This window comes from Bombyx mori, chromosome 19, assembly GCF_030269925.1.
Source record: "Bombyx mori chromosome 19, ASM3026992v2".
In the NCBI taxonomy this organism is placed as follows: domain Eukaryota; kingdom Metazoa; phylum Arthropoda; class Insecta; order Lepidoptera; family Bombycidae; genus Bombyx; species Bombyx mori.
The window spans coordinates 6,045,252-6,072,792 of NC_085125.1; the positions used below are offsets into that span (position 1 = coordinate 6,045,252).

At 37.6% G+C, this 27,541-nt stretch overlaps 1 protein-coding gene across 2 annotated transcripts in view; it reads right to left on the reverse strand.

The window, feature by feature from the left end:
• The window catches only part of LOC101745638 (membralin), a 103,672-nt gene that overhangs the window by 1,089 nt on the left and 75,042 nt on the right, over positions 1–27,541 (reverse strand). For both annotated transcript variants that reach the window (XM_004933353.3, XM_004933354.5), the window contains exon 10: positions 5,499–5,598. In XM_004933353.3, the coding sequence (XP_004933410.1) occupies positions 5,499–5,598 (100 nt within the window). The remainder of the gene's footprint in view (positions 1–5,498; positions 5,599–27,541) is intronic.

Below are 27,541 nucleotides of genomic sequence, written 5' to 3' on the forward strand. Positions count from 1 at the left end.
AAAAAACATATTTTAAGATTGACATTATTGAAGCAATATTCGCTGAATAAATAAGAAAATAAATAGGGCAACGGCGTTGGCTAATATAGGATGTTGGTAGACAGTACACGGACAGATTATGAGACACGTCCGTTGAACTGAGCAAAGTCCTTTAGACAAATAAATGATCGACTCGTGACAGAAGCGTCACTCCTCCCAGCCTTATTTATTTATTTCTGGGTCAAAGTTCTCTCCCCTCGCGACGTCCGACGTAAGTTTTAATTAAGAAACTTGTGACCGCTCCTGGCTCAACTTTTATTTGAAATTATATTTTCTGATCCCTCCGTTTTGATTTTTTCGGAGTGGTAGTATAACGGGTTAGCGGCAACTTGAGACACCTTCATGATTTATTATTCCCAGTGTACGAAGAACTTCAAAGATATATTGAAAGAATTTCGGTGTAATCCTTTCCATACGTTACACCTCTGAATTTGGGTTGAACATTAAGAAAATTTTAAGTTTTTGTCGTGAGAGAAATTGTGTGTAGCTTATTTAAAAATTGTAAAAGTAAAAATTTGTTTACTGGTGGTAGGACCTCTTGTGAGTCCGCGCGGGTAGGTACCACCGCCCCGCCTATTTCTGCCGTGAAGCAGTAATGCGTTTCGGTCTGAAGGGTAGGGCAGCCGTTGTATACTGAGATCTTAGAACTTATATCTCAAGGTGTATGACCCACGTTAAGTCACCCACCCACGTTAAGTGGTTACTGGAGCCCATCTATGGGCTTACCACTTAACACCAGGTGGGCTGTGAGCTCGTTCGCCCATCTAAGCAAAAAAATAAATTTAAAAAGCAAAAGTCACATTATCAAAATCGAGATTTATCAAGTTGGTTACAGGTCAACAGAATAAATATATCGGTAAAAAAGAACAGTGCTAATTAACATGTCCCAATTCTGTCCTAATCTGTTCGCAGATCATCGCTACGGCAAATATAAAAAAAAGGATCAAACATTTAACCTTTTAAAGGTTTTAAAGGTATTTAATGGACAGAGATGATGCCCTTTTATACGTCCATTAAAATCGGTCGCTTTGAGATTTAGCGCCCGCTCTGTTAGAATAGACACGTGAATAAAAACGAGGTCGGCTTTATCAATTTTCAGATGCTTTTTAACAGATTGAAGCAACGATTTTCAAACAAAAATTAAAAAGTTCTGTATATTTATCGACAGTATTAAATTGGACCTGAATTGTAAAATAAAAGTACGAGATAGTAAAAAAATATATTTTAAATACTGAAGGCCTCAAACCGTCTCCATACGAAATTCTCTAAGACATACAAAACCAAATTGTCTGTATCACAAAGTAACCGACATTGTTTGACTTAAGTTTAACTATAATTTGCAAGAGATTTGGAAGATTATAACACTTTACTTTGTATGATGGTAGACATTTTCTGTTGGTTTAGGACTCGGCAGATATTAACACAAGTGCGGCTATTAAATCTTCGAAACAAGAGGGATCTCGAGTTAGTCCTTCTTATAGTCACTGTACGATAGGTGTCATAAGGAATTATAAATATTACAGAGGGAAGTCTGGCTAAGTAATTATTAATTGAAAGTAACGGCTTAGAGTAAGCTTGTTGTGGACAAGTTGAAATTAATGTGACGCCGAAAGGAAGGCCGGTTTGATATTATGCGCGGCGCATCACCGCCGGCCGGGAGCGACCTCGTGAAATATGATTTTTATTAATAAGTTGACACGCTCGATGATTATAAGATAAGCCCTCACTTTGCATTCCGAGGGAGCTCCTTGTTTCCCGTCGCCCCACGGAGCGGGCCTGTAATCCAACGGAGCCTTTCCTCGCTCCAGTTAAATTCGCTCGAGGGGCACGCAATTTGATCTATGTTTTTATTTATAACCATTAACTGAGATCCAATTTTACACGGCTTCGTCAAAGCCGAACGTGTGAAATTTAATTATTTTATCTTTCTGATCCATCGTAGATTCTTTGGATTTCGATTTTCGATGTTTTTACGAAAATACAAATAAAGTTGAACCCAGAATTCATATATTTACTGGTGTTAGGGCTTACTAAGAGGATAATAGACATATCCGTGCATGCTCTTAGTAAGCTTAATAGCCATTGTTAAAAAAAATAGGATAACTGGTACTATAATTGATACTATAGCCGCGCTCTTTAAAAGGGGTCGCCCTCCCGACATAGCTGCCAGTATCTCATCACGAATTAGGTATAGCAACTTCTTTCCCGTCATCAAAAACTTTAGCCAGTTCATGCCGTAGACCTCAAAGGCCAAGAATACCGTTTTTTTTCTCGGGCAGAAGTCCAAACCTCATATTATTATGACGTGTCCGCCTAGGGGGTGCGCGGGTTATGGGGGACTTGACGGTCTACACTCTCTCACTCGACATCCGATCTCTACCCGGGGTCCGAACCGAGGCAGAGTAGGGGTTTCCCGCGGTCAGCACTACAACCAAACTCGCAGCGCCAGCAGACGAGTCGTCTAGGCAATACCACTTGAACCACACCATTCTGCCAGGTCGGAACGCGATCCGCAACCAGCCGGTTGTTCATACACAGCAATTCCGTAGAATTGCTTCCATGTTCAGCGCTCTAGAGTGCAGGTAGCGGGCCGCGCTACCTCATCCCCTTAGGTCGCCCCGTAACCTTTCCCGGGGGGGAGGTCGCTTCCTACAAGGGTCGAGTCGAGGAGTCGAGTTTGCGAACGTGTGTCTGGCCGCGTTCTCGTCGCAGTCACAGCGGTGGCTCTCCATCGTCGGTTTCCTTCTGGCGACGAGGTGTTGGTATCGGCCAAACTATCGGCCGACATGTTCACTAAACGTCGTGACTACGCTTCCGGCACGGACCGCCGAGATTAGAGCCTTTGCGCTCTAATCGCTCCTTCACCGGGACGTGGCTCTCCCTGACGCGGAGTTCGCATCGCCACACATAGTCGACGGCGAGTTCCTCCGACCCCAAATCCTTGGGAGGTGTCCCGGCGAGAACGCACACTGTCTCGAAGGAGATGATGCGCTACTGCACGCTGCTGGCATCGCAGCGCCGCGATGTTCCCGCGCGTCAGGGCGTGGTAACATACAAAGGCCCCGTACAGTTCTATGGACCGCACCATCCCCACATAAAAGCGGCACGCCACCGTATCGGGCTCTCCGACGTTTGGCAAGAGCCGACTCAACGGACCGACCGTCGCCATCACCCGGGGGCCCAACTTCTCGAAGTGAGCGCGAAAGGTCCGACTACAGAAATTGTCTTCTAACATTTAGACAGCACAATGTTGTACGACTCGTAATAACCATTGACTTTAATGAGAAATCAATATAAAACCTCCATCTCTTTGTTGCTGTAGATAACACGGACCATGTCAAATCGAATGGTTACGTTTCCATATAAATCACAACGAGAAGCTCTTGAGACATTAAATCGATAGTCTCAAGTTGTATACCAGTTATAATAGAAAATCAAATCAAAACGCATGACTGCATCCTGAACAAATATATTTTATACTTTACCACAGGATACAGAATCTTACCTACCTTTCAAAAAAAAAAACCTACAATATTTTCTTTGTATTGCATGATGATTTTTCTACATCGTTCAACATGTTGTTTTTGTATGAGGAAAATCGATAGATGCATAATGTTAACCCCAACTTAGTCGCATTGAAACGGGCGTTTTATCACTAACTAGGCTACGAAAGATTTCAGTGTCAATTTTAAGACCTACATATCTGATGATACTTTTAGGAAATCGCGAACATTTCCTATTCTTTGTTTACAAGCGTTTTGCATTCACTCCTTTTTTAATCAAATAATCCTTCAGCACTAAGTCGACGTATTCAGGTGCCCTTCTTTTTATGTGACCATACCATCTCAGTCTACTCTCCTATTTTCATCTAATAATTTATCATTATATAAAGAAAAGCGCAAAAGTTCCTTATTCAATATCAATCAAAATATTTCTGACGTACTAGGAGAATCAACAAGTAGTAAGAATGAGATAGAATATATAGACTATTGATAACGTAATAATTTATTTTTCTAGATAGTCTCCGAGTCTCTCTACACACCGAGTCTAGTGCTTTTTCAAGGCTTCTCAACCCCTTTCAAAAAAAAGTTTTGTCTTGTGCCTGCAAAAACCTCTTCACGGCAATCCATGACCTCGTTATTGTCTTCGTACCTGTTTCCTCTTAAGTATTCTTTCAATTTGGGGAACAGATAAAAATCGCTAGGCGCCAGAGCTGGTGGATAAGGGGGGTGGTTAACCAATGCGAAGCCAGCTTGCTGAATAGCAGCCATAGCAAATGCCAACATGTGCGCGGGTGCATTGTCGTGATGAAGCACGCCCCTCCGAAGTTTCCTTCTCTTTTTCTCTTTGATGGTATTCCTCAACTTGGAAATTAAAGCTGCATAATATTGGCCTGTAATAATGGTTCCACGCTCCAGGTAATCAATCAACAGTATTCCATCAACAGTCCCAAAATATTGAGGCCATAACCTTGCCAGCCGATGCCATGACACGAAACTTCTTCGGGGTCGGTGATGATGGCCGTTTCCATTGCGAAGATTGCTGTTTAGTCTCGGGATCAAAATAATGGACCCATATTTCGTCCACTGTTACGAAACGAGACAAAAAGTTTTCAGAATCTTCTTGAAACTTGTCCAACAATATCTTCGAAACGTCAAGTCGATTTTATTTCTGATTGTCGGTTAACATTCTCGACACCCATCTTGCGGAGACTTTTCTCATATTCAAAGATGGTTTCAATATGGACTGAATACTTCCATATGAAAATGCCCGTTTCTTGTATTAAGTATCAGATGGTAACTCTTCGGATGTTCAATACAAATTTTCTCGACTTTCGCAACATATTCTTGGGTGTCTTCCATGTTCGTTCTCCCTACTCTAAATTGAGAAGCCCACTTTGCGACAGTGGAATAGGGCGGAGCAGATTCTCCTAATGTTGCCTCCAAATCGCAATGAATATCTTCATTAACGTCATTAACTTTCGAGAACACGTACCAATGAAGCAAACAAATTACTAAATTCAGAAAATAACAAAAGAGATCCGAAGATTTTTTCTTTACTAATATTACAAATATGTATCTGAGCTATGCCTGCCAGTATTTTTTTTTAGAAAGAGAGATTTTTTAGAGATTAGAGAAGATTAAGCATTATCCAATGTCAAATTAGACATGCAGTGACTGGTATCGACGGTAGGTTGAGGTCCGTCCGTCGTGTTATTAGCTTCCGTGCACCGTCAATACCGGAAATCGACGACGGAGTGGTTCCCGTTCAAGGCGAACGCTGCCCGCATAGGCATAACATAAATATAACTAAGGGACATACATATTGAGTATACGAGTCGATTCGGCACGATCTGCCGCGAACCAAATCATGCGATCCCGTCACAATGGTTTTTTTTAAAATAATTTATGTAACCTATTTCTTTTACGATCTATTTATAATAATATAAAAAAAAATACCTGTATAAAAAGCCACGACGTAACAAGAGCCAGACTGCTGTATTGCCCGTTGAACCGGTAGTGGTATGCGTAGAATGAGAAGTGATATAGATAGAAAAATCTGCGGACAAAGGAAAATACAATTATTAAAAAGGAGTAATTAATATAACCGTTATCATTTACCTCGAGAATATGAGATTTTATTTTATATACACACTTAATATATTACTTTATGGAGCATTTTATCGTATTAGTCTAAGATTTGTATGATACGGTCTAAGTAGCGAAAATATACAATATAATTAAATCACTCTTTACACCATTCGATGGTGATGATTCCGAAAAATATATCGCACATACGGTGCTTATAAAGTCTCTTATGCAATTTTTGTTAACACTGAACTGAGTATGAGAAAATACGTTTTTAATATTTATAGATATCAGCCAGATGTTTGCTTTTACTGATGAAGTTTAAAGTTGTACTTCAAATATTATCGTTTTTATTTCTTTAATCTAGAAGAATTATATAATAAGATGTTGAATTTTCCATTCCGTTTCTCCTGAAAAATTAAATAGTTTGCTTAAGTGACGTTATCGCACCGTATGTGCGATATGTATATTCAAGAGAGGAATGCAGCTATCCCGATCTTAAATCACAAGCTATTAACTGTATTTACTTCCATTAAATTAATATTCGTACAAAAACCTGTGATATAAAAAGAACAACCGATAAAAGCATATAAATACAACATAAAGTCGTGGCCTATAGCACAAAACGCCTAGTGCATTCTTATCCAGCGATGCGACTGCCGGTGTTCGAATCCCGCATGCAGGCGCCAAACTTTCTATTGAAATCCGTCTTACACGATGAAGGATTAGGATTATTGGACATCGTATAATTTAAATCAACCCGCAAAAGTTTTAATTTGCGTAATTATTCGTGGTAGTGCGTGTTGTGAGCTCGTACCACTCTGCCTATTTTTTCCACGAAGTTGTGATGCGTTTCGGTTCGAAGGGCGGAGCAGCCGTTGTACTATAAAACTGAGATTTAGACCACACGTTTCAAGGTGAGTGGCGGCATTTACGCTGTTGATGTCCATGGGCAGTGGTATCCACTTAACACAAGGTAGCTCGTTCACCAATCCAAGCAACAAAATAAAAATTACATATTATGTGAGTTGGCTTAATAAATAACGCTACCGAACACCTACTTCTTCGTCACATGAAACACGATATCCTCTTAAGCTTATCAGTTAATCCATTAGTGTATTATCAACAACAATAGACTTTGTTATAACTATAATGGAAGAAGAAAAGTCGTCACATACATTGTGCTAGCTGTCTCGTTAAGTGTACACAATAATATGACATCGATAGAGCAACAAATAATGTCGAGGCTGCGGTGGCGCCATACCTGACGCGACGCTGTGGGCGGACATTATTTTACGTCTATTGAAAACACCACGTGTATACACTAATATGTAATCTATTCCATACACGTTTAACCGGTTTTTGTCTCGTATTTCTTGTCCATTGGTGGATTTTTTTGGAACGAAGTTCCTTATGGGACGATGCGGAGGGGTACCCTAACAGGGAAAAAACGTCCGTAACGTAAGATTTTTTCTATTTAGTTTGTTATTTATTACCTAGACAGGTGAACGGTCGATTGTATGCAGCAGATATGCGAATGTTGCGATAGTTGTCTAGAATAACGAGAATGGATAGAATACGCAATGAATATGTTAGAGGAAGTCTGAAAGTGGCACCTGTGACAGAGAAGCTGAGCGGTCGGCGTTTGGGATGGTATGATGAGACGAAATGAAAATGAGGTTGATAAGAGAGTGTTTAATGTGGAAGGATATAGAGGAAGAGGTAGACCTAAGAAGAAATTGATGGATTGCGTGAAAGACGATACGTGTACAGAAATAATCTTACGCCGACCCCAGGTGACTGGGAGAAGGGTAGGAGAGTGATGATGACAGGTGAACGGTCGACGGCCTAATCGATATATTAGGTGCTTATTAGTTGCTACCGATATTTTAGGTTGAATGCCGCCCGCCTGGGCATGGTCCGAATGATATGGAAGTGTCAATTGCGTTCTAATTTTAAAATAATTCAATGTATATATTTTTTTTTACATCAAAAATAAGTTCACTTAATGATTTTAAAGAAAACACGTCAACATCAAAAATAAAAGGAAAAGAAAAAAACAAGGGAACATGTTAAAAATGTTCCGTGCCTTCGGTACATTCTGTTGAGAGCGTCTCTCTCGTCCACAAATCCCTTTACAATGTTACTGCGCCGAGCCAATCGTATATTTCACATGTACACTTGTAGATATCATTAGGTTCGTTATCTGCTTATTTCGGTGGATAAATTCCCAATGTGCGAGGAGGGCACAAACGGGGACCGGGAAAGGCGAAATGTCACCTCGTTATCTGAAAAGGTTGCAATTTTATTTGAAATCGATATTCAATGAGAGGATACGTTGCCGGCGCTGTAACAGGATGACGTTTCGTGTTTCTATGTTCGTTCATGATGCATCGTGGCTTATTAGACGCTGCAACCGAAGAACGATCGCTCTGTTTGTGGAATGTGATTTTTTTTTCAATAAAATATCGGGCGACTATAGATATACGAACGCAACGACACTTTTTGTTACGCCTATTAAAGTATTTATGTTTTATAAATGTTTGGCGGTGTTCGTTTAAATTTTATGAAGTCGTCGTGGCCTAAAGGATAAGACATCCGGTGCATTCGTATCTAGCGATGCAACGGTGTTCGAATCCCGCAAGGGGTACTAATTTTTCCAATGAAATACATACTTAACAAATTTTTCACGATTGACTTCCACGGTGAAGGAATAACATCGTGTAATAAAACAAAACAAAACCCGCAAAATTATAATTTGCGTAATTACTGGTGGTAGGACCCCTTGTGAGTCCGCACGAGTATGTACCACCGCTCTGCTTATTTCTGCCGTGAAGCAGTAATGCGTTTCGGTTTGATGGGTGGGGTAGCCGTTGTAACTATACTGCGACTTTAGAACTTAAATCTCCAGGTGGGTGGCGCATTTACGTTGTAGATGTCTATGGGCTCCAGTAATCACTTAACACCAGGTGGACTGTGAGCTCGTCCACCAATCTAAGTAATAAAAAAATAAACAAAGCTTTAATAATAACAAACAGTACACGGTATTTAAAAAATAGACAAAACTATTATTTGCGACAAAGAACTCAGAGGACACGGCGCGTTGTTTCCATTCACAACTTATGAGCTCTTTAATTAATTATGTACCCTATATACACGGTCAATTCGGTCGAAAGTAAGATTTATGGACAGTAAAATGCAATAAATAATTCGAGTCGTTGGAAATATCGCGATCCTCGGAGGTGGTCATTCATTGTGTTTCATTACATTGATGCACATTGATGTCTTTGCTAACCACATCAAATCAGATCAGTCATCACAGCAGACCTTTCACAAAACAAAAAAAACTTTTGTGGACTAAACAAATCGCTGATCTCCAGAACGATCTTAAATCAAAATACATCATTATAAAAATGATATTACGGTAGATTTTTACTGGTGGTAGGACCTCTTGTGAGCCCGCACGGGTAGGTACCACCACCCCGCCTATTTCTGCCGTGAAGCAGTAAGCAGCCGTTGTAGCTATACTGAGACCTTAGAACTTATGTCTTTAAGGTGGGTGGCGCATTTACGTAGCAAATTTCTATGGGCTTCAGTAACCACTTAACACCAGGTGTGCTGTGAGCTCTACCACCCATCTAAGCTATAAAAAAAAAAAAACTCAGTCACATTGATAGTCATAAAATTCATACGCACTTTTTCAAACAAGCATATATTATACTGCCGCTAAATTTGTTATTTACAATGCGACGAAGCCTCACACACGTCGAAACACTCGGCATAAACGCGCAGGGGACGCGATTAACATGTTAATATGAGCACAACGCTCCCTAATTAGTAGCTCGAAATTAATCCCGACCGTACTGAACGTGTCTCTAGATTAATACCTCGTGTCGGTGCGGTGTGTTAATCTCGTATCTGGTTTCAATTCCTTATGATAACGTAGTTACTGGCCCCGTTAACAATACGTGGCACCAGACGAGCGAGAGCGCCTATATGTATGTTATTTCAACTTTTGAAAATTATTGTGACATTTCAAACTGGTTGTTATACTGTATAAGCAGATCTTCAAACGTTTGAAGTCAATTTGAAGACTTAAAAATATAATAATAAAAATAGTTAATTTCTAAATTATAGCGTAGCATTTATAATTACGTTTACAACAAGAGTAACCCGACCTAAGAATTCAGTTATAAAAGTTGGTCGAATGCCTTCTGTAAATTCTTCATTTATTTCAAATGCCAATTTTGGTACGTAATATGTTGATCATAGTGTAAAGATAGTTGGTTACATGATTAATACATAAGAATTATAGATGAGTTGTAGAGTTCTGGATGTCTATGGACTCCGGTAACCACTTAACACCAGGCGGGCTGTGAGCTCGTCCACCCATCGATGCAATAAAATAAAAATAAAAAAGAAACTATAGTTGCTATTTTTTTATGAATAGCACGTTTGTTTTCCTTCAATTCATGGAACTGTTTATCCGTAACGAGAATCCCAAAACACAATGAATTGTGGAATAATAAAACGGCTCTTTGTAAAGCAATTGGTCTCGGAGACAAAGAGCGATGCGTCGATTAAGTTCTTAAGCAACAATTTCACGGCGGAATCGGCTCCGGAATAATTTAAGGCGAAGGGGCAGAAGTCTGTCCGGCAATGAGGAGAGGCTTCACAGGCGTTGGCCCTTTGAACGACATCAAACGACGCGAGATTACCAACGCATTAAACATACATGTTAGAAGAAACAAGCGCCGTTTTCTTAATGTGATTTCGTCTATAAATATTTTATCGCCTCCTTAATGGAAAATGTAAATGACGTCACGGGTGTACTACGGCTGCGGACCGTCGATGAAAAGCTAGGTTTAGCTTTTGAATATTTTTATTTCATTTTGAAGTATTTTTTTGCTAGATAATGTCTTTCGAAAATGTAAACTTACTTACGAAGTAATATTTATGTAATTTAAATATACATTTCGTACTGTAAATTAGGTTTACTGGTGGTAGGACGTCTCGCGATTCCGCACGGGTAGGTACCACCACCCTGTCTATTTCTGCCGTGAAGCAGTAATGCGTTTCGGTTTGAAGGGCGGAGCAGCCGTAGTTAAAATGAGACCTTAAAACTTATGTCTCAAGGAGGGGGGTGGCGGCATTTACGTTGTAGATATCTATGGGCTCCGGTAACCACTTAACACCAGGTGCGCTGTGAGCTCGTCCACCCACCTAAGCTATAAAAAAAAAAATACTCAGTCACATTGATAGTCATAAAATTCATACGCTTTTCAAACAAGCATATATACTGCCGCTAAATTTGTTATTTACAATGCGATGGCCGTGAGCTCGTCCACCCATCTAAGCAATAAATAAAAAGGTATAACAATTTTAAATAAAAAGGTATAACAATTTTTTAGGTAATTTTCTGACTTTTCACTGCTACAACAAGCCTATACTGCCTATAATGCCTTTTACTACTTACAATTTTAATAGTTCTTCATCTGTAATTTATCTTACTCTATTTGTGATCCAATTGTCTACCCCCTTCACATACATTACATATATCAATGAATAAAGATAAAAGTTTAAATGACACACCACTTGTAAAATAAACATTGTATCAAAAACTAAAAATTGATTGTGACTATCACTTATTTTCCGTAGTTATAAATTCACTGGTATGTAAATTATATGTAAGATGGGTTAAAAGTTAAGTTCGAAGTTTAATTCGTATTTTTCGTAATACTCGCCTACAACAGAAATAAATTGAAAAATAATAATTAAATATTTTCTTAGCATTTCCACCCGAGAAAGCAACAATATTTTTAAATCATACAAGTAATATTATAGCGTAACATCATCAACCCGAAAGGACTGTCTAAAAATTTTGATTGGTTCAAAATTATACAGAAGCCGGGGCGGCGGCGAAACTGAATCTTGCTGAACTTACTCAGTGCGAAATCACTTTCGCATCGTCCTTTGATCTCCGCCGTGCCAAAGGAATGTTGTTCAGTAAAAACATGCAAATTCGATAAGGTATAACACAATATTATGGAGAGCGGCTGCCGGCGCGACAGCCTCTTTACAACGCCGGAGATCGGGTAATGCTTTGAATATTCTTTATTTTATCAGAACATTCGATTATGATTCAATATCGAAGTACAGTTATAAAACTACGCGTGTCTATGAAATTAATTGATAAATAATTCAATATATTTATTTATTTAATACTAGCTGACCCGGCAGACTTCGTAGTGACTCAATCGATAAATAAAAGACCTAAAATTTTGTATAAAATAAACTTAAACAAAAAAAAAAGAAAATTGTTTTTTTATATTTAATTCCGGGCTGTTTCATATTTATCTACCTTTTAAACCTTCTCTGAAATTCCACAAATAATTCAAGATCAAAATTAGCCAAATCGGTCCAGCCGTTCTCGAGTTTTAGCGAGACTAACGAACAGCAATTCATTTTTATCTATATAGATATTTTGTACACACCGCTGTTAGAAGAAACGCGACAATAAGAATACAGAGTACAAGGGCACTACTTATTTCATGTTGAAATTTCTTCCAGTAGACCCGCAGAAGGAAAGAAAAATTAGGAGCACAAACCTAGTGCATACAGTAAACATTACATATTATATAATAATATACAAATATAACAAGATACAAATCTATATATATACATACAAATACACACACATATATACGCATACATATACTTACTTTATATTATAAATACATTAAACAAATATACATACTTTTATTCAATATGGTAAGGATAAATAGTGTTGTTTAACAGATTTCTTGAACGCTGCTATGGTTTTGCACGCTCGTATGCTTGGAGGGAGCGAATTCCAAAGTATAACTGCTTGTACAGAAAATAGTTACAAATAATAATATATGATAATATATTTATATAAATAAATTGATATTTGACTTTTAAAACATTTAAAGTGACCTTTCAGTGAAATTTAAATAATGATTACATTTAGTATTCATTTCAATTTCATATTTATCACAAAAAATGAGCCATCGCATTATGCCGGCTTCTACTTTATTAAATTCGGATAAATGAAAAAGGAAGCGTATTCATTTATTTTAATATTTTACACGTTTTTTTTTCTTTCTTTTCAGTCCTGTAAGTATTTCATCAATATTAACTTAGAAAAAAAAAGCGCTTCTCTGAAACATAAAGGATGAGCTCAATTACGTTATTCAGCGTTGCTTTTACCGAAAATTGTTTTATTCGGATCTCCTTTAAATTGCTCAGCTCTTAGTATTATAATGTTTAATATTTCATAGACTATTCATGGAACGTATCATGTTTAGATGTAAAATGTTCAAACTATGTTTTTTATTTATTTATTTTTATTGCTTAGATGGGTGGACGAGCTCACAGCTCACCTGGTGTTAAGTGGTTACTGGAGGCCATAGACATCTACAACATAAATGCGCCACCCGTTTCCCGGCAGCCGTTGAAATTATACTGAGACCTTAGAATTTATATCTCAAGGTGGGTGGCATTTACGTTGTGGATGTCTATCGCCTTCAGTAACCACTTAACACCAGGTGAGCTGTGAGCTCGTCCACCGATCTAAGCAATAAAAAAAAACACCGAAACACATTACTGCTTCACGGCTGAAATAGGCAGGGTGGTGGTACCTACCCGTGCGGACTCACAAAATGTCCTACCACCAGTAAATTGTATTAGAGTACCAGTATTTGAGTGAGTACCGAATTGAAACGCAGCGCTATAAGAATATGTAACTGTCACGTAATGAGTGTGCGGTCTGTGTCGCAAGGTCGATGGACACATAAAACAATGCGAGCAAATGTAGTAGGGCGCGAGCGAAGGGCGGCCTCGTCCGACCACAGGAATCCGCAACCCCGGCCGGGGCGCGCCACTAACGAAATGAAATTCCACTGACATTCCGCGTGGTGTCTGCGTCCGCTACCATCACCAATGACTTCGGGGACAATACAAAACTATTCAATAATTCAGATTCGAATTCCATACGAAAAAAAAAAAAACGGTTTGCTTTTGCTTTCAATAAATCGCTTGGCAACAAACAGGCTATATTTTCAATCATAAGCACGATTCAACGTTGCAGGGACGCTAAATAATATCTAATTCTAATTAACCGACCTTGTTTGAGCATTGGTTTATAAATAGGCAAAATGGCGTTGCTATTAGAACCGCCTGATCGATACGTTGTTACAGCATATTATGAAACGGCATTCACAGTGTAATGTCTAAGGATCAATTCGATCCTAACACAATCCTGTCAAATTCAACATCGTAGTAACATTTTAAACTAGTTTTGGTATTTCTTTGGCATTTGGCATTTTGTCAATTAAGCAATTGGTGATTAATGTTTTACAAATAAATAAAAAGTTGATAATTATCTAAGAGCTAAATAGTTAGTAGACTGATAAGACTAGTAGACTGATTAATTAGGTGAGTTTTCTTAAAAAAATACACTTTAATTGATATCGATCGTTTGATGATGATGATCGTTTTAAAGGCGGAATGAAAATGAAAATGATTTTATACAGTAATTAATATCTTCATAAACACATAGAGTTTGATTGTTGTAAATAGAGCAATTTACTACAAAGCTAATTGAGGTTAAAAGTTAAAATAGAGTTCGACAAATGCGGTTGAATGCACAAACTTGGTCTTCTGCTAGAGTTTAGTTCGATACTAAGAGTTTGGAAATCGCAAATATACTAAGTTCACTATCCGGAGTATTGTCTACGTAACTATAAAGTAAATGTGTGTGAATGTGTTTAACAAATTCCCTGACGCACATTGATGACTCATTTATATCATTATGTTAGTGGTATTTACTAGTTTGTTATAGCTGTTGTTCATAAAGGGTGCCTGTAGGTACCACCACCCCACCTATTTCCGCCGTGAAGCAGTAATGCGTTTCGGTTCGAAGGGTGGGGTAGCCGTTGTAACTATACTGAGATCTTAGAACTTATATCTCGAGGTGGGTGGCGCATTTAAGTTGTAGATGTCTATGGGCTCCAGTAACCACTTAACACCAGGTGGGCTGTGAGCTCGTACATCCATACAAGAAATGACTTCCTCAAGAGTGTCCGGTAAAGAAGTCTTCTTTACCTGCATTTACCTACCACAAGTACAGATAGGTTAGTGAATAATTCTAGTGCTAAAAATCTTTATCGTAAAATAAAAAGTATTTGTTTGCATGTAAATATGTTAGTTTAAATAATTAACCGAATTAGTAATTCAATATTTTTAAGCTATTGCATAGCTTTTATCGCGAGCTTTGAGCGCGGCGAACCGAATCAAGAAATTCCGTAACGAAAATATAACCTAACACTGCCCACTCAGCCTACCATGTAGCTCGCGTTTTATACATTCACACGTTGCGCTTGTGTAGTGTTTGGGAATAAGCGCACGGCGTGACGTCGCACTGCATGCGCGTCATGAAAAGTCTGCTCATCTCTTTCTCGCGTGGTCTAACTTATGAGTGTGAAGGGGACAGTTAATGTTTTGCTTTTGTTAATGTTTATAAATATAGCGTGGTCTTATTTTTTATTGTTTGAATATTAAATTATTATAGTCTAATTATAATTGCATAAATTGATAAAAACATGCTATACAATAGCTTTACCGCGGCAGTCCCCGAGTGCCACACGTGTTTTTATTTTTCTATAAACTCTTAATTACTTCATATATGTATATACGTCAACCATAAATAATTTATGTGAAACAGAACAAACGTTACGTACAAAAGGCAACAAACATGAAGTTTCACAACCATTCCGAAAGTGAGGGGACTTGTGCTACAAACTTGGTGACCGAGGTCTTACCGAATGCGTCCCAGCAATCTTTGAAGGGACAGGTTTCGGTAAATGTCGAAACTGTATAAAGCTTTAACTAGAAAATTTTATTTACAGTTTATAAAAGTACGATTATGTTACTTTATACTTATGTATACTGAATTAAGATTTAAAATCAAACAAAATATTATTTTCGTGATAACAGTTTTTTTTTTTTATTACCCAGTTTGGAGGCCGAGCTCAAGCCCACTGGGTGTTAAGTGGTTACTGGAGCCCATAGACATCTATAACGTAAATGCCGCCATCCACCTTGAGATATGAGGTCTGAGGTCAGTTTAATTACAACGGCTGCCCCACCCTTCACACCGAAACGCATTACTGCTTCACGGCTGAAATAGACAGGGTGGTGGTACACAAGAGGTCCTACCGCCAGTAAATTTTGGTTGCCACCCTGTAACTCGCAGCGATTCTCATATAAAGAACACGAAAATAGCAATACATTTCGATATTGGTACCAAAGTGTTAAAGATAACGTAAATTGCGTGTGAAGATGGACTAATAATTCTAATCAATCGGATATTGTATTATGTAGTGGTTTTAATATTTTATTATTTGCTGAACCGGTAACCACAGCGACCTAGGCATTACCGAATTTGATACATGAGATCGAAATCTTAATTAAATTATTATAATTCATACTATGCTATGGTATTACTATTACTACAATATTATAAAGTATGAATCCTTCGCGGAAAAAACATGTAGCATTAGGAACTCTAACATCGTTGAGTTAATAAATTATCGGGCTTAATTTAATTTGATAGTTACATAATACATAGTTAGATAAACGAGAATTTACCGTAGAAGTTTAGTATAACATATAATATTAACGTAATAAAAAAAAACGTTTAAATATAATTAAAGCTCTTTTAAAAATAACATAAGTTATTAAATTGTAGGCAGCGGCTTGGCTCTGCCCCTGGCATTGCTGAAGTCCATGGGCGACGGTAACCACTCACCATCAGGTGGGCCCCAAGCTCGTCTGCCTACAAGGGCAATAAAAAAAAAAAAAAAATATTGTCTAATTTCTACAAATCCTAAAACCTCATTCATTTCGATAGCTACTTATATAGTACAATATATCAATCTGTGAAATGCTACAACATTCTAAGTCGTAGCACTCCTCGTAGCGAGCTTTCGTAGCCTCTCGAGATTCTTGCGGCAACGGGTCACGTGCCCGGCGATCACGAAACGTTTTTACAGCGTTTCCGTTTTATGAACAGCTCACGTGCGAATAATACCTTTGAAATTCGAACTTTTTAATTTTGCTTCTTGTAATTTCACGTTTTAATTTGGTACACAGATTAGTTAACGAATTCTTGCGATTTTAGTACCTAAAATTAGGTACGATTATCATAGAGGTAGACAGTTCAGCCAGCCCCAAAAACTGCGCGATTAGCCATAGTTCTCCACTGGTCCGCGGCCAAACAGGCCAGTTGATTTTTTTTTGGACAGAGGCTGAATTTTATACCTGAGGTTTCAGCGCATAGGGGGCATGCGGGGTATGTGGGTCTTGGTAGTTCGCAGATGTTGGGAGTCGATCGTGACCCCAGGACCTTTTAGGGACTTACCCATCAAGCGACTCCACTTGCACTCTCTCATCCCACGTCCGATATCCACCCGGGATTACAACTCGGTCAGAGTAGGGGGATTCCCGCGGTCAACACTACAACCGGTTTCACGGTGCCACCCCGAGGACGCCCCATAGACGTCAAACAACAATGCCGGTCTCCGCTCTACGGTGGCAATAGAGATGCAACTCTAACCGAGCTCAGAAGCAGTTTCGCTATTGATAATAAGCGGCAAGGACCTTCGCTTCCAAATCTATATCAGTATCCTCGCCAAAACGCAGACGGACGCAGCCTTTAAAGATAGTACGATATCCAATACAGCGAACGGTCAATTGCCACATTGGTTTTCCAAATAAATAAAAGCAATCAGCGTTTTAAAGTTTAACTTTCCTAGGAACAGCATACTCTCATACGGCGGACTTATGAGATAATCGAAACATATCAAAGCGGCACCACCGCCGCGATGTGTAAAAACTAAATGAATATAAACATGGGTCGTATTTGTTCGCCATGTGACGTGTGTGTCGGCGTGATCCCTGTCCCGTCTTTTTTCGTAATCACGTTGTGACGCGCCCCGCGGGTCCTGATCGGAAATAGCATTATTTTCCGGCCCGGGGCAACCCGGAGCGGACAGCGGATACTGCGCGCTTACATTAACACATCAGAAAGAGACAGACGTACAGATTTTTTGTTTGTTTTTACTACTATGAAGTCCCGTGGAACGTCTATGCAATATCTATGAAACATTTTGAAACGACATGAAATGAACGACTTATTAAGGGACATAACAATTACGAAATTATTTGTTATGTTATAAAACTGTTAGGAGCAGATACTTATTTTTCCTAAATGAATTCCGTGACGAATTCGAAGACGATGAAGACGAAGTACACCATCAATCCAAATTGTTATGTTGAGAAATCTCATTAAAAGTATCGGCAATGAACCGAAACATCGTAAGTGAGCCATAACTGAAATAAAAAAGAATTATTGTTTACTTCAGATATTCCAGCTGCCCCCCATTTTTAATAATATATTGAAATACAATATGGCAATCTTTGGTGTATTTAATATGTATGTCGGCATGGGTCATAAAAACTAGCTGTTTTTATTTTTGTCATTAAATTTTCTTGCAAAAAATATTATTTAAAACTTAAAACATAGATATACTATTATTATGGGTATTAAAAACTAAGATTTTAAAGTTAATTAGAGAACAAATCGTTAAATAGGCTCGATCGGGCTTGTCCTGAAAATAAATTCTTAGTAATAATTTATAACTACAAAACATATTTCGTGATCCGCTTATCAAGAATTTTATGTAAATCATATTTATTTTACACGTTTTCCTATTGAAAATCTCTGAATATAAACGCAACCCACAAAGCTGCTTTATGAACGAAACTGAACAATGGTAACACAAACTCCAAAGGTTCTTTTAGAAACACCGAAGTATTGAAGTTTCCACGAGCACGTTTGGAGTTTCTCACGTCCGTAATGTTTGTCCGTGGGCGTCAGCATTGTGTGGTGGTCGTCACCTGCGAAGGCTTATACGCCTCGGCCCTCGTCATTGTTCGATAATTTCCACTTCAGTCCACCATCTTTTATTGTTGAAACACAAACTTGTTTGTAACATAATAAGTATTTTAATACTTTTATGAAAATGTATTTTCGAATACTTAAACAAGAATTAATGCGATTGTTTGATTTTCGTATGAGAAAATTGTATACATTTCTTCTTCTGCGTAAACAATGTGGTGTTTTCGAAACATATTTTCTGATAAGCCGCTTAAATAGAATACCATTGTTTGTATATTCAATTTTATGTCGAAGATTTACTAAATTTTAAATTTCTACATTTTTTTAGATGGTATTTTGATTATGAAGTATGTCTAGAGTTAGTTTTAGTTTACTGAAGTAGTGCTTTCATTGCTCAAACTCATGCATTATTATTTCTCAGTGAAGACTTGAAAATATGCTATCGTAGGTTCATAAACAAGTATGGACTTTACTGCTACAGGCTTAAGACTTAAGAAATTCTAGGTTTATTTTCGTCGCCCATGTAACTTTGTAAAATGAACTTTAAAAAAATAGCAGTGCGATATATTTTGGCTAAAACTATGCAAGGCGGACCAGGTGCCGACAATCTCGTAGCTGTGGTGTGAATCATGCCTGTTGCACCGCACCGTATATCTTCACATGCTCAACTTGTCGTAGTTCATATTGGACGGTTTTCCATTTATAACAATGAAACATTTTTAATACATGTAAAAAAACTTTATTGATATAACTATTTTCTTTGGCGATATATAAAATGTAGAGAGTAAATGGCCTGTACTTTTATTTCCTAGAATAACTCTTTCAGTAATCAAATAAAATCAAATCAAATCAAAAAATTTTTATTCAACATAAATGAAAGTACATACTTGTTGAACGTCAAAAGAACTACCGCCAATTCACAAGAACTAGCCTCCGTCCTGAGAAGAATTGGCATGCCCGGAGCGAGCAACTCATTCCCACTATGTGCAATCTTCTAGATAATCATTGACTTTATAGTAAGCTTAATTGCACAGATGTTCTTTAATAGTTTTCTTAAACCTATGTATATGTAGGTTCTGAACATCTTGTGGGATTTTGTTGTACAGGCGCACAGACAATACATTTAGATCAATTATTTAAGCATATCTTTGTTTATCAATAAATCTTTTTCATATGAACTCGAACGTATCGTTTCATTTAATTGAATTGAAACATTGTACAGTTGAATTGGATCTTACCTTAAAGTACATTTAACCTCTTCAGAGACATAAACACATACATACGTGTATTTTTTTAAAATAATAATTAATATATTTAATTCTATGCTAAATGGCCACATTCATTTGTGGACACAATTTTATTAAGAAAAGACACTTTTTTGTATTTCTTTTTACTTATTGAATGCGCAAACATTTTGAAAACTAATCACTATAAATAATAAATTAAATTCATATTTTTTGTACTTTAAAAAATTCTTCCCTGAAGCGGTTAAGTACGAGAGGCACTCCGGTCGTTAAAGAAATGATTAGGCAATACATAATGAATACGAATAAAATATACATAATCATATTTACAAACCGGTAACGTAGCGAGCATACGGACTCGAATACATATCGCTACAGTCCATTAAGGTCTCAATGTCACACACAATGGACACAATAGGTGTGTCAGACAGCTTGACACCAGCGTCTCAACTTACATTGTACTCATAAATTATAGCTTATGCCCCCATATTATAGCAGATGATTTCATGACGTCTGTACCTTATACACTTTGTCATAACAATATAATTATTATACATTCAGCTGACCCGGCAGACTTCGTTGTGCCTCAATCGATAAATAAAAGACCTAATCTTTTTTATAAAATAAACTTAAAACAAACAAAAGGAATCCGTCCGACGGTGGACACATGAAAGGGAAAACAAAATTGTTATTTTTATTTAATTCCGAGGATTTTCATATTTATCTACCCGCTTAAACCTTCTCTGAACTTCCGCAAATAATTCAAGACCAAAATTAGCCAAATCGGTCCAGCCGTTCTCGAGTTTTAGCGAGACTAACGAACGGCAATTAATTTTTATATATATATAGATTATGTGATCAAAAAATATGTTAATCCGTATGCAATTTTCTCTTCAGATCAAAAAATAGGACGAGATTGATAGATTTATGAACACTTTGCATAGTACGAATTCGAATTGACTATAAGCTACGATTTTCAGAAACGTCTCAAAGGCACCGACGCGCCAAACATATCAGTTACCTACTCAAGAAGCACACCTACCGTAGCGGCACCAGAGTATTTGCGCGAACAAACATAAGGGAGTAAGGGCGCCGTAAAAAAAAATGGAGAAACGCGCCCCGAATAAACACAAGAGAAATAACGACATCAAAGTACAATAATTGAAATCGTAGCGACGCACCACCGTTTGGGGAGCGGAGTATTATATCATGATAAAATTGCATGCCGCATACGGACATACACAATAGACGTAATTCGGATCAGCCAGTCACGACGTCACAGCGTGCTTAGTAGCCACAGATGAAAAATACCAGTAATCAAATTGTCATACACAAAAATAACGTGATATGCGGTAACAAACACACGTTGTGGCTATTAATCTCGGCAAATCGAATAAAAGGTTAATAGAGTCTCGCAAGTGAGGGAGAGTAAAGATTCCGGACGTCCTCAATGAGAGTCGGGCTCGCCGTAGTCGCGATACCATTATTAGTGAGTTAACTCAATTTGCGGAATATTGTTTGAGAGGAGCTTAATAACAGAGGCGAAAGCTCGTGAGCCATCGTCATGACTACCCCTGATCCGCCCGCCCCACTATGCGCTAATCATAGCCTTACTACAACCCCCAGCTACTTGATTGTATTTATATAATAAATATAAACGTAAGTGCACTGTAGTATTGACGTTATTATTCTTACATTGTGTTCGTGCATAATCATTTTACGATTGTGAACTAGTAAGAGCCCTGGCTGGGCACTGCTGTTGTTGATAACACAGGGGACGCTGCATGGGTCCATCAACGAACAACAGTTTTAATATAGTTATCGATACAGACAGATTAGCGTGGCCCCAACTCACTGATTTCTTATTTTTATACCCATTTAGTGCAACAAATAAAAAAACAGCATTTTTTGAATGCGATTTTAAAATGTTTGTGCCGATTTGTCTTTTGTTTCGTTTATTACGGGTTAGCCCAATCAGTCTTCTCATATAGCCTTTTTATCTTTGTATTTCTTAACTCTCTTGCGGTATTTTTACTTCTTTTTATTATTTGTACTTGCTGTTTAGTTTGATACTCGTGTTGTGTTATAATATTCACAAATATACGTGAAGTTATTATTCATTAGCTTTATGTATACATACATACATATATATATATATATATACATATATACAGACATGTAGGTATATTATGAAAATTTAAGATGAATCTAGTCAGTTGCTTTGATATATAACTAGTCAGGTCATAAGTATTGTCACACAGTAAAAACTTTTCTTTTAGAATGCTGGCCACAAAAAAGTTTATTGAATTCGAATTTCGAATTGTTCATGAAAATAAAAATGTATACTTTTAGAATTTTACTCATTTTTTAATATGGAGTGGACGCTTAAAGAAGACCGTGTTGCAGTTATTGCGTTGCACCGTTGCGGTTACGCGCCAATTCAAATTTTTAACATACTGAAAAATTTGAATATAACCAAAAGATTCGTTTATCGTACCATCAAACGATACAATGAAGATTCTAGTGTAGATGACAGGTCAAGAAGTGGTCGCCCTCGGTCTGTTAGGACTCCAGCAGTGATAAAAGCTGTGAAGGCGCGAATTCAAAGAAATCCCAAACGTAAGCAGAAACTGTTGGCCCTTCAGATGGGGTTAAGCAGAACCACGGTGAAAAGGGTGTTAAATGAAGACTTAGGGCTTCGGGCATATCGAAGAAAAACAGGACATCGTTTGAATGCTCGTCTAATGGACCTGAGACTGAAGAGATGCCGCGCTTTGTTGAAGCGGTACGCGGGAAAAAAATATCGGGAAATTCTTTTTTCGGATGAAAAAATTTTTACTGTAGAAGAGAGCTACAACAAACAAAATGATAAGGTGTACGCACACAGTAGTAAAGAAGCGAGCAACCGTATTCCGCGTGTCCAACGAGGTCATTTTCCATTTTCGCTCATGGTATGGTTGGGAGTTTCTTATTGGGGCTTAACAGAGATACATTTTTGTGAGAAAGGTGTAAAAACGAATGCAGTTGTGTATCAAAATACAGTCCTGACGAACCTTGTGGAACCTGTTTCTCATACCATGTTCAATAACAGGCACTGGGTATTCCAACAAGATTTGGCGCCAGCTCATAGAGCGAAGAGCACACAAGACTGGCTGGCGGCGCGTGAAATCGACTTCATCCGGCACGAAGACTGGCCCTCCTCCAGTCCAGATTTGAATCCGTTAGATTACAAGATATGGCAACACTTGGAGGAAAAGGCGTGCTCAAAGCCTCATCCCAATTTGGAGTCACTCAAGACATCCTTGATTAAGGCAGCCGCCGATATTGACATGGACCTCGTTCGTGCTGTGATAGACGACTGGCCGCGCAGATTGAAGGCCTGTATTCAAAATCACGGAGGTCATTTTGAATAAACTTTAGTGTCGTAAGAATCTATGTTTTGTTAAGTTCATTTTGGTATATGAATGGTTACATAATGAATAAACTTGTTTCAATTATTTTACATTAAACATGTGACCGAATTTATGACCTGACTAGGTATATATTATATATAATGTGTTATTTTATTCACATTAAAATAAAGTTTATCCCAGTAAAACTATAGCACAAACTAAGTTGCTCATAAAGAGACACAACATTTAAAGCTATTGCTTCACCAGTTTTTATGTTTTTTATACTTCAATATTAAAAAATGTTCAATATTTCTGATGTTTCTTCTTCTAATGTTTCAATATTCAAAATACCATTTATGTCACCTTTATAACATATTATAACCTCTTTTAAGATTTATGTCATAGATCATAATATAGAGGTTATATATAGATATTTTTCATTTTCAGGTTATAAGCTTTTAGAAGTAGTTCATAATTAATAAAAAGTGTTTAAGACGTATGTATATATTACATTTCATGCAACAAATCTATATATATAAAAATGAATTGCTGTTCGTTAGTCTCGCTAACCAAATACCAGCGTCCCGGGCGCCATTAGGCAGGCCGAATGCAGGCAACATTGGAGGTAGCTGGTGCAAAAACTGGACCAAGGTGGTCACGACCCTCAGTAATGAGGAAACGACAAAGAAGAAGAAGTCTCGCTAAGACTCGAGAACGGCTGAACCGATTTGGCTAATTTTGGTCTTGAATTATTTGTCGAAGTCCAGAGAAGGTTGAAAAGGTAGATAAATAAATGAAAGTGTTCGGAATTAAATAAAAATAACAATTTTGTTTTTCCTTTGATGAGTCTCCCGTCGGACGGATTCCTTTTGTTTGTTTTAAGTCTATTTTATACAAAAGTTTAGGTATTTTATTTATCGATTGAGGCACTACGAAGTCTGCCGGGTCAGCTAGTAAATACTGAAAATTACCAAAATTAAATAAGAGTCACAAGCAATTTGTTTGAAAGAAATTTAATGTAACATAGGTTATTTCTATCGCTGCAGCCCTTGTATTAATTTTGTTTTCGTGAACTAAAGTTCCGGAACAACGCTCGAATGTGTACCTTGGCTACGTTTATTTAAAGTTGAAAATCAAAATCCACTGACAAATACTTAAGGCGAACTCGAATTTTTTATTGTAATTTATCAAAACGCTCTGCCGAACGAGCGAAATTAATTGATAATATTCTTTTCGGATTTAAACGGAATCTTCATAGGCACTTGTAGTTTATTGATTAATAGGCTGTCCGAATATAGGCCGAGTTTTACTGAGACACAAACCCAAGCAGTCAATATTGAAATGTCTGATTTATAGTGCCATTAACAACGAATCTTGAAATGATTCTGTTACATTGTCTTTTTGAAGTTATACTTCTTTAGGCGCGTTATGAAAAATTGATGAGAGTGAAATTTTACGATGCGCGCGCACCGTGACACAAAATTAACAGAAATGAAGTTGCCTACTAAATCGCTCATTACAATACGACCGACGTAACTTGGCGAATCTGAATATAGCCGCAGGCGAACTTTCGCGCATATACACAAGTAAAAAAAGTGTTATTAGCATTCATTTTTTAGTAATATAAATGACAAAATTATTATTTAATATAATTCATACTAAATATTATTACATTATTAACGTTAAATATTTATTATTAATTATTTAATATTAAATAAAAAATAATAATAATAAAAATAAAGTATTTATTTCCTACGCGCGTACATAAATACACGCACCCTTTTTTTTATAGCCTTTGTAGGCAGACGAGCGTACGGCCCACCTGATGGTAAGTGGTCACCGTCGCTCACGGACGTCAGCAATGCCAGGGGCAGAGCCAAGCCGCTGCCTACTTGTATGTACGTATTTCTGTTTGTGATCATATTCCACGCGCATTTTTCACAGCAATTAAGAGAGCGATAATCTAACGTCATCTAGCTTCAGATAAACGTTGTTGGATCAGTCGGGCCGCGTTGAAGCACTTCGTTGAATAGCATTAACTGAACAATATTTTATGCAACGTCGGTTTCGGCCGGCGGGGCTGAGTGGCGGGGACAGCGCAGCGGGGTTCCGGATGTCATGGAAAAATTGCTACTTCCGAACCGGGGCCGCACAATAAGGCCCGTCTGCCTTTATTATGAAGTGTACAGACCTCCACTCTAGCCAAGCTATAAACTCTTAAACACGCTATAAGTCTTAATTTATTGTACCGTATACTTATAATATAAGTAAAAATTGACGTTTTTAGATTTAGTGCCACTTCTAAAATAACAAGCTGTCACATGTCAACGTTACCTGTGGAATTTTACTTTATTTCAGTGTTGAATCTAACGAACATTATCTGAATGTTCATCTATTGAGGTGACATAAAATTTGGTAACATGCGTAAAATGTTTCATAAGACCTACTAATTAGAAGATCATTTATAATATGTAATAGGGTCCGCGTTTCTGCTCCAAATAGAAAGATGAAGGACACAAATCAATCTGTTATTAGAGTGTTTTTTTTTTAAAGGATAAATGGAATCTGTTTATAACTAGGTATGTCCACGACCTCGACCGCTTGGTCTTATATTTATTTGAACTTGTTAAAATAGAAATTCTTTGTTTGCTGTTCGTTAATACGTTTCAATGAAACGTACGATACACATTTTGGCAATTGTGATCTGTACAGGCTTTGCTTTTATTCGTTCTTGTATGACGGGGTTCTAGCAACGAATTCTTTGAACGATATAAAGACGATTTAAGTCGTCGCCTATGCCGATGTTCTAATGCCGCAGAGGCGTACCATTTTTTTTTTTAATTAGTATCGGAACTTAGTACATTTTCACGACAGACCTTCACACTGAAGAATTAATATCGTGTGAAAGATATAAAATCCACAAATATAATGTTGGTAGTAGTGACTGTTGGTAAAGCGTCCTGTGAGGCCACAGGGGTAGGTAAGACCAGACCGCCTATTTTTGCCGCGAAGTAATGATGCGTTGAGGCTTAAAAAAACAGCCGTTATACTATACAATTAAGACTTACACTTTATGTATCAAGGTGTCTTATGCTAAGGCACAAGGTGTTGTGAGTATCATAGTCGGAGAACACTACTGCCCGTTCTCTGGTCATTCTCTTAGGCAAAGTCGTCTTTTATAACACCTACGGGAAGATATGGGATAGTGTTATCCAAGACACACCAGCACATAGCCAAAACATTCTTCATTTAAGTTTTTTAAATTCTTCTTGCGTTTCACATATATTTTTATCAGATTAGATTTTGTTTCTTTTCCCGTCTAATATTGTCTGTCTGCCTTTCGTTTTTCTTTTAAACCATATTAATTTCTATATTTTCGACTAAAGCGTTATTTCGTTTAAGCGATACACGACATTTTTTTATTTTACTTAATTTAATTGAGAAACTTTTATAAGTCACATAAGCGCACTGGAAAAATGTACAACATTTCTTGTAAAGACATAAAACAAAACAGTATGTTAATAATCTCTCACGTCGAATAATAAGACACAAAAAGGACTTAAGTATTATGTACATCTTACAGCAAATCTTAATAAACGTAATAATATTTAGCAAATATGATGCGACTAAGTAATATCTTTGATAACAATTACGACACTAACGGAGTCGCATACACGTACCTACGCGACGTCTATTCCAAGCTAACGTTCCGCGACAGACGTATCACACAAAACCGGCAAACCGGGATATTCCGGATCCGGAACGACAATTGTATGCCGTTGTTGATACGTTTTCAATTGCAGACGGGCCTGTCAGTGTGCCAATTTCGTGGCATTCACAACAAATTACGTATTAAAGCGAGCGGAAGCGCAAACAAAACGGCCGTGTTCGTGACGTGAATTGAGCGAGACCTATGTACGTGCACCGAGACCAGATGCGGACGTCCCGGCCTACGTCGTCGCGGCGGGACGAGCGGATCTACAAATTGTTTACAGCACCATTACCTATACTAAGTTTTAATTAATTAATTAATTGCGAAACTATTGTCGACGCTTCACACAGATCTCAATTGTATTCCTACTATTAGACATTGGATACATGAAATCTGTGCAAATAGTATTCGTTAATTTTTATAAAGCTGTAAGAGAAATGTGCAAAGAATACTATTTGATATTTTAGTGTCGCTCTATCTCAAAAATAGTATTGCGTAATAATATTGCTCATAGTTAAAACTCAGCACAAAGAAGATATTACTAAATACTTCTTCTTTTCAATCGTGTCGCTCTTGACAGAGTG